The sequence below is a fragment of the Aplidium turbinatum genome, chromosome 8 (genome assembly GCF_918807975.1).
Source record: "Aplidium turbinatum chromosome 8, kaAplTurb1.1, whole genome shotgun sequence".
Taxonomy (NCBI): domain Eukaryota; kingdom Metazoa; phylum Chordata; class Ascidiacea; order Aplousobranchia; family Polyclinidae; genus Aplidium; species Aplidium turbinatum.
The window spans coordinates 11,289,014-11,297,888 of NC_137479.1; the positions used below are offsets into that span (position 1 = coordinate 11,289,014).

At 34.3% G+C, this 8,875-nt stretch overlaps 1 protein-coding gene across 1 annotated transcript; it reads right to left on the reverse strand.

Moving 5' to 3' along the window:
* Positions 1-705: 705 nt before the first annotated feature.
* LOC145775635 (uncharacterized) lies at positions 706-6,923 on the reverse strand. Its single transcript, XM_082586960.1, has 6 exons — positions 6,252-6,923; positions 5,581-5,871; positions 5,324-5,469; positions 3,865-4,030; positions 2,829-2,931; positions 706-1,839 (listed from the first exon to the last, which is right to left on the reverse strand). The coding sequence occupies exons 1-6, from the start codon at positions 6,739-6,741 to the stop codon at positions 1,653-1,655; spliced, it is 1,383 nt and encodes a 460-aa protein (XP_082443086.1). The 5' UTR covers positions 6,742-6,923; the 3' UTR covers positions 706-1,652.
* Between the last annotated feature and the right edge of the window lie 1,952 nt (positions 6,924-8,875).

The window sequence follows — 8,875 nt, forward strand, 5'->3', positions numbered from 1 at the left end:
ATATATCCTGGATTGTAAAAGAGATTGGAAAAAGTGTTCTGAAAAAACGGCAATACTTTAAAAAGTTCGGAGTTTTAATGATGCAACCAGATATTACATCATGACAACATAGCGTAACTAGTTTGCACTACATTGTAGTTTAAATGGCCAGTTGTTGCTTTAAAGTTAAACTATAGTGAATAAAATTTAGTGTTACACATCTCTTCATCAAAATTAAAGACTATATCTTTATCTAAAGCAATGGTAATAATTTAATTAATAGGCACTATTGTCAATCGAATGTATCGATATAACTCAAATAAAGGTTATGAATTTTTTATTGACCCAAATTTTGATCATTCAAGAAAGAAAACCGAACAGAAATTTAAATTTAGTGACCAATTGTTCACCAAATATGCCAAAATTTGAAAAAAATTAAAAGAATATTTTTGACAGTGTACAAACTATAACATAGGCATTTTAGTTGAATACTTTAAATTTACATGTATTTAATTCACGATGGTGTGACCGCACCCTCCAATTTTCAGTTTATCGAGAACTTTGAACAGTTGCACATTACTTTGGGAAAGGTATTTCAGCATGTTTTACAAATTTTATGAGGATTAAAAGTTTTTTTTTTCTTTACTTAAATGATGAAATAATATTACACTCCAATGTTGATTTAAATACATGTAAAGATAGAGGATTCAATTAAAATGCACCTGTTGCAATTTGTTAGAAGTCAAAAATAATTTTTTGTTTTCTTTTAAAGATTTTGTACAGATTTGCAAAATGTCAGTCAAATAAATTTTGAATTTCGTTTTAGTTTTCTTTCTTGAATGATCTAAATTCTAAATTGAGGACTGATAATAAAAGTACTGCATTCAATAAGTGCAATGTTTATTGGTTATCACGCTTAAACTGTGCATGTATTAGTTCCTAAAATTTCAAAATTAAGTTTGAACATATTGAGATTTTGGGGAAATATTCTAAATATTCAGTCAAACAATTTAAATGTTTGTTTAGTTTTTAATACGATCGAGATTATGAAATAGTTATAAAATTAGTGCATATAACATTTGTACAAATTTGGCAAAGTAAACGACAAAGTAGGTCTACATTCATATACTAGATTACTGGTAGCAGCGAAAAAGTTTGTGTTAGTGCATGATTTGTTGCAAAAGTATTTGTACACAATTGATTTGTGGCAAAAAAATTTTGCACTACCTTACAACATTCCGCTGCTACACATAGCGTATGAATAGTTAAAACAATAAATGACTATTCGCATGCGATCTAACGTGTTTGAAGGTATGATTATTTATGACGGGAAAAGATAAACAATGTGTAAATTCAACAACTACTGTACAATAATTGAAAGTACACAAACGTTACAAATAAATGATATAGGATGTACAGCCAGAAACCATGTGGCGATTACAGTACCATAATACTGTATTTATGATGCAGAATTGTTTGTTATAATTATCAGCCTTTACTTGCACTGTAAAGTAAAATAGCCTATTCAGGCATATAGTCATTAAATCAAGTCTCTATCCAAAGTAGTAAAAAGCCATCATATTTGCAAACAAGGCATAAGATATCTTTTTAAATATTATAAAATCTTGTGTGAGATATTGAATTGACAAAACAATTACAAATTAATGCCAGTCTTAGATTTGTTCAGACGAATAAACTGAAGAAGCTGTGGTAACTTGTTTGGATTGTACATCATGAGATTTCGTTTTCAAAATTAGACGATCGTTTCCACACAAAGCGGATTTCCATTTTGTCAGAATTTCTTTTACAGCTGTTCGAAATCGCTTTTCTCGGACGCTATACACAATAATGTTCACCAGGCTGAAAAAAGCAACAACTACGTATTAACGAAGTATTTCTCGAAAGGAAAAGACAGACTTACACGTGTTTCCCCAATCAGGCCAGCTTCGACAGTTTCGCACGACTAAGTTATGTCAGTAATCTCCCAACGCTGGTGAGTTGCCCAGTCTTACTGATTGTCTTTTTCAACGACATGATTCACCATTAGGTTATTAATTTCAAAGCAGTTATACAGTAGGCGATTTAACCCTTTGAAGGTTGGGGGGAGGCTGTCAATTCAACTTTTTTGTATCAACAGTTGCATCTCTAAAACCACTGAGGCTGCGACTACGAGATTTCTTGACTTTTCCTAACTTTTATTCACCTCTATTGAGCCGAAATTTTGAGCGAATAAAGGTGATAAATTGAGAGATGCAAGGCATTTCTCAGCACATCCTCTGAAATATTTCATATTCTATTGTTCAAAATTTTCCAGCCACCAGCTGGATGAAAGTAATTAATTTGGCCCATGTCTCGTTAATCCTAACTGTTTCACAGCGTGAAGGGAATTGGCTGTATGTAAAATTATTTAAAAAAATCACAACATTGCAAAGCATGTTCTTCATTACTCTACCAAAAAATAATGTGTAAACTCACGCTACAATTACAATCATAAGTCACCTCAACATTTCAACGTATATGAGCAGTTTTAAAATTTACATAGTTTTAATTTTTGGATATGCTCAGCGTGAATAATTTTACAAAGTGAATCCCAAATTTTGAAACCGCGCCTTAAAAAATAGCAGAGATATCACTCCTAAAGCATAAGATGAATCGACAGCCCCCCCCCCCAAACTGAGCAAGATTCCAGGAGCCTAACCTTTTAAGGGTTAACAACTTAACAATATTACTTCACACAGTGGCCTATAGTAGCCTACTGCACATACCATGGTGAGGTTGCCTGAAAGCCTTTGCAGGTAGGCCTAGTTTATTTTCCTGAACAAGTAAATAAACTGCATTGCATAGTTTACCTGTTAGTCATGCTGAGGTACAAGCATACTAAGTAAGGTGTAGATAAACTATCGCATCCAAAGTAACCAACATTGAGAAGTCCAACCGCAACACCCAAAGGAACTAAAAGGCATTGTAGATAAATAAATATTAGTGTTCTTAGTCAGCTTTGGGTTTTCCCATCGAAAGGAAAGATAGAAGTTTTCAACTGAATTGATTCAGCGCTCTTTTAGTTTTGCAATCTGTTTATCTATTAATTACAAAGCGTTGCCAAATCGCATTCAATTATGATTTTCTTTTAATTCTTATAGCTAATCTACGCAACCCTATTTATATTTGGCTTGAATTCTCGATGCTTTTTGACGTTTTTTTTTAGGTGACTGCTTTCCTAAGCCCATAAATTTTCTTAAAAATGCAAATAAAAGTGAAATATATAAGTTTTAATAACATACGACATCCTATCTTTTGGTATCTTGTGTTTAGAGTTTTTATTATATTTTTGTAGCTTTATTAAAAAGATTTGTTATTTCTATATAGTCATTGACCAGACTACACTTCGAAGTGCCTGCCACGCATTCTCTTTCAGACGTTTATCTTCTAGGGTTATTAAGTCCAACACCGTGATTATTTCGAGGCCAACAAACAGTTTTCGTTTTGTTTGACATCTGACAGTTATGAAAATTTGGGACGGATTTCTAGAAAAGCTTCTTCAAAATCCAAAGCTTTAATTCAAAAAGTTGCTTTAATAAACTTAGTTTTATGTAAAACAGCAGTAGTGTAACGTTTACCCTGTTTACAAGTGGGTCCTTTTGACAATATGTTTGTGTTTTTAGTACGGGTTTTAAGATTTAAAGTACGGTAATCAAAAGAAGCTTTAAAATAAGACTGTTGGATCGCGAAAAAAACATGACTCCGAGTCCTCGATTTATAACTGGCCGACTCCGGACACGCCAAAATCCTCCCGATTCTGACTCCATGGCTCTGCTTTAAAATCAAAGTGAGTGTCGTATTCAATAAACAAATATCTTGTGAAACGGTTTGAACCAGTGCGCTTACCTAAAGTCAGTGTGAAGCCAACTTGCATTGAGGCCACAGTTTTGAACGCTGATATTTCTTCTGTTGAAAACTTGGCTTGTCCGCCTGGTCTGTTCGAAGTTACACGCTTGCGGTTGCGTTGCATTTCAAATCGCACCACCACAGCAGTTGCACATAAAATTAATGTCTGTTGAGCAAGAACGCAAAAGAAGTTTTGATGAAAATATTTTTAATTTAGGAAATGAACCTGGCGCTTTGCAACTCATCTTGCTTGTAATTCTAACAAATACCGCAGGTTCAGGATGCAGAATCAGACTTGTTTATTGCTTAGATCTGAAAGGATTTACTTTTGCTAGTAGCCTATTGCCATAGGCAGACATATCTTGCTGCTACACAGCATAGGCTGTTGCAATAAAAATATCATAATTCACCAAATGATGATAGTGCATTGAAATTGGTTTTGGATTTTTTTGGCCATGCTAGCTCCAGCCCCGTATCCTTTTATCCGAATGACTGTTCAAGCATGTTTTGACTCCCCGAAATGTTTTCTACTTATTATAGACTAAGGCCTATCACATATTTTAACAGAATTTTTTTTCTCTTAGAATGTCAATAAAAAAAGATCAAGTTTTAAATTATAATGTCGGCCACAAGAATGTTAACGGTTTTTTAGAATGACGTTTTTTTTTTAATTTCTAGAGCGATTTTTTGTAACCTAAAAAACTCAAAAAGGTGACTTTAATTTTCGAAAAAGTAACAAAAAAGTAACTTCATTCAACGAAAACAAGAAAGCGAAAGAAAGGGAAGCAATTCAACATTAAAAGCATGTATATTTGTTTCAATTTGTACTCAAATTATATTAGGCGGCTCACCCTACCTGAAAATTTGCCGTCTGAAAAAATGAATGCAATGAGCACATGATCCGTGAAACAAAGGGCAACTAACCAAGCAACAAGCAGTATTGCCAAATAAAGAATAAAAAGCTGTAAGCACTAACAGAATGGATTGCATGCATTTTTATGCACATGTCCTTCCCTGCTATTCCAGAAAAAAAGAGATAAAAACAAAAAACATTAGCCTACATGTATGTAGTGTACTGCCGCAATTCCATTGACAAACGTCAATCAAACACTTTAGCTGTTGCAGAGAAAACAAGTGGCTAAATATAGTTAACACAATTTGTTTCATCGAAAAAATTACTTAAAGTTTACGAATTTTCGGGAATACACGCGATACGAACAAGCATGGGCTTAAGCAAATCTAAAATCCGTACCATAGTAGAAGATATATTAAAAGTCTTGGCATTACATAGAGTTTTGGTAACTTTATAACATCTTAAATATTGACCCCACAACCATGAAATTTTAGTTCTACATTTCTTTTGTTAATTGGTACAACCAAAAAAAGTAACTTTAGTGACAAAAAATCGCTTTACTGTAATGTCACAAAAATTAATAAAACAGTTCAAAATCTGACGTACCATCACAACGTAAGGAATCACCAAAAGTAAAATGAGCATTGCCACTGCTGCTTGGGTCGATGAGCGACTTTGAGACACAGTAACAGATGGAAGGTAGAGAAATGTTATGTGATAGTAGTCGTAGTCAAAAAGGTCTGGAAACCAAGCTGCAACAAAACAAATGAGGTTTTACAATAATGCAAAGTATGTAATGAAGTAGATCTATACTGTTCACAATACAAATTTTTAGAATTGACATTTTATCATGACAATTTCACCTGGTACAGATGATACGAGTCCAGATAGCAACCAAACAACGATTATCCCAGTTCGATAACTGGTAGTAGATTGTGATCTGTATTGAAAAGGCCACTTGATTGCATAAAGTCGAGATATCCCAAGTAGAATCAAGTGATAGAGGGAAGAAGTAAATCCAAGTAGAAAGAAAGTGCTTCCAGCAATTGCAGCGCCAGAATTTCGCGAAAGAAGTTGTTGCGCTTGGATGTCATCGATTGTTGAATTGTTGGTCCAAACGAAATTCGGTATCGTAACCAAAAAGATTTGGAAACCTGTTTTAAAATTAAACTTTACTATCATAATATTAATACCCGCTGCTTACAAGTTACAGATCTACTGTTTTGAGATAAAAGGTTTATGATATACCAATTGCAAGAAATTAATTACCTAACAGAAAACACAACATAGGCAGTGTCACCTTGCACTTGTGTTGCCAGATGATTCAAACTTGGTAGTTCAAATTATATTTTAACTATGCAATTAATGAGCAAACCAAAACATTTTTGTTAAAATCATAACATAACCTGGAAAACTTTATCTCTTACTAGGTATTTTTATTCCATAGATCTACTTTTAAACCTTCCTTTATTGAGATGTTTCCAACATGTCTTACAGTAAATATCACAAGAAGGTAATTTATTAGAAAACAAACCAGTTAATATATCGGCCACAGCCAATGATGCTTTATATCCATAAATTCTGCTGGTTGTCTTCTTTCTTGACAGATGAGCTGACACAAGAACAATGAGAGCATTGCCAAGCAGAATTAACAAGCCCAAACAAACAATTGCAAAGGCAAAAGCGATAGATCCAGCAGAAGAACAATCTTGGCATTGGCTTACTGTGACGTTTTGGCAACTTTCGATTGCTTTTGATTGGCATACACCTGGAACTCCACATAACTGACGATCTATCTGGCCAGGAGAAACGAAAGAACTGGTGTTGGAATTATTAACTATTGATACCACATCAGTAGAGGTAATAGATATTGGAAGTACTATCAAGGGTTCTTCCACTGGAATGAAAATCCCCACTTCTTGTACTGTAGGTTGAAAAATTTCTGGCCAATATGGCGTCACACTTTCAAAAATAATTGGAAACAGGGTTAAAGCTTCATGAAAGTTGTTTTGAGTTGTTGACATATTTTAGTGGAAAACCACAGTCCAGTATTTTTTTAAATATCAAATGCTTATCCTTGAAACGAAACTTTGATTACAATGCAATTCTTTTTAAATAAATAAGCTACTGTTGTAAGAGTGCAATTACCACACTATAGTGCAGTAGTTACTGCAGAGGGACTCTGCATCATTTAGGATGTAGCTGTAGCATGTGTGGACCATTCAAACCCTCCTCCCACTGAAATTCACTGGCGGAACTCCATGTTTTAGCAATTAAAACTGAAATGTTTCAAATCCAAATTTTTATTTGCAAGCAAGCCAGAGCTAAGTACCTGGACTGGGTTGAAGGTGGCAAACCTAAAACTGGCAGCATACACAAGGCCATGTCTGCTACTCGTAAAATATTCAAATCTTCTCTACGAAAGTGCAAAAGTAACAGAGATCAGCATGAAGCAGATGCCATTGCCAAAGCATTTCATGCAGACTCCTCGTTTAAAACATTTTGGGATAAAATTAGACAGTCTGGATCACAAAGATGTTCATTACCTACCTCTGTCGGAAGTGCTGTTGGAAGTAAAAACATTTCGATCATGTGGATGTGTCACTTTAATAAATTGCTAAACTCGACTGGTAAAAAAGTTGTCAATGAAGAATTTGTTTCATCGCACTTAAATGATATACATGGCTATCACAATACTAAACAATTTCTGACCTCTGCTGACACAGTTTCTTCTTTGCTTCATAAATTGCCATTAAATTGCTCTGTTGGTTGTGATAAAATATCTTCTGAGCACATTGCTTATGCAGATTCCAGTATCAGTGTATATCTTTCATCATTTTTTAATATGTGCCTTATTCATGGGTATGTGCCAAATGCTTGTCTTAAAACTGAATTAGTTCCCATTGTTAAAAACAAATCTGGTGACGTTAGAGACATCGCAAACTACAGACCTATTGCTCTTGCTACTGTCATTTCTAAACTATTTGAACATGTTGTACTTTTTTTTATTAATGACTATCTCACAACAAACGATAATCAATTTGGCTTTAAACCTAAGCATAGCACAGATATGTGCATTTTTGTACTTAAGCAAGCTGTGTCTTACTACAGAAAACGTGGAAGTCCTGTTTTTTCTGTATTCTTAGATTCTTCGAAAGCATTTGATAGGGTAAACCACAACCTCCTATTCAAGAAACTAATTCAACGAGGAGTGCCAATGTGCTTTGTTCGTCTAGTAGTTTATTGGTATACCCATCAGCGGATGTACATACGCTGGGGTTGTCATTACTCACAGTCTTTTTCTGTCAGCAATGGTGTCAAACAGGGTGGTATTCTCAGTCCTTACTTATTTGCCGTGTATATGGATGATCTATCGACTGTGTTAAGCAAAACCAAGGCAGGCTGTTACATAGGTAATACACTTGTTAATCATCTCATGTTTGCTGATGATATTTGTTGTATTTCTCCAAGTATTCATGGTCTGCAGAGTATCTTGAATGTGTGTGAAGATTATGCGCTTTCTAACGATGTCATTTTTAACTGCAAAAAGTCATTTGCTATGTACTTCCAAACAAAACACTTAAAGTTAAATATGAATCCAATTGTACGGCTCAATGGAAGTGAGATCAAATTCGTAGACAGTGTCAAATATTTGGGTGTTTTTCTTGACACGGCAATGTGTGACGACAAGGATATAAATCGACAAGTGCGATCAATCTACTGTTCTGCCAACAAATTAAAATCCAAATTTTACAAGTGCTCCAGTGATATTAAAAATGTTCTATTCCGTTCTTATTGTACTCCAATGTATGCATGTCATCTGTGGGAAAATTATCATCAACGTGACATTAATCGTCTGCGTGTTGCCTTCAATAATGCGTTTAGAATTATACATAATTTGCCTAAACACTATAGCGTACGTGAACATCAAGTCTTGTGTAACATCATAACATTTGATGCATTACTTCGTAAATATGTTTTTTCTTTTGTTGGAAGATGCGAAGTATCGTCTAACTCTATTGTTGCCTCCCTGATGAGGTCTGATTGCCATCGTATATCAAATTACCGTCTTCATTATAATAATTCTATGTATGCTATTAACTAGTTTTGATGGCTGCCATGTCATCTGATTGTTTTTATCGTTCTCAATACTTTCAG

Coding starts and splice junctions, on each gene's coding strand:
- LOC145775635 (XM_082586960.1), bottom strand. CDS start 6,741: ATGTCAACAACTCAAAACAACTTTCATGAAGCTTTAACCCTGTTTCCA. Junction 5,872..6,251: donor TGTGGCCGATATATTAACTG/GTTTGTTTTCTA, acceptor ATTTTAAAACAG/GTTTCCAAATCTTTTTGGTT. Junction 1,840..2,828: donor TACCTCAGCATGACTAACAG/GTAAACTATGCA, acceptor TGCTTTTTTCAG/CCTGGTGAACATTATTGTGT.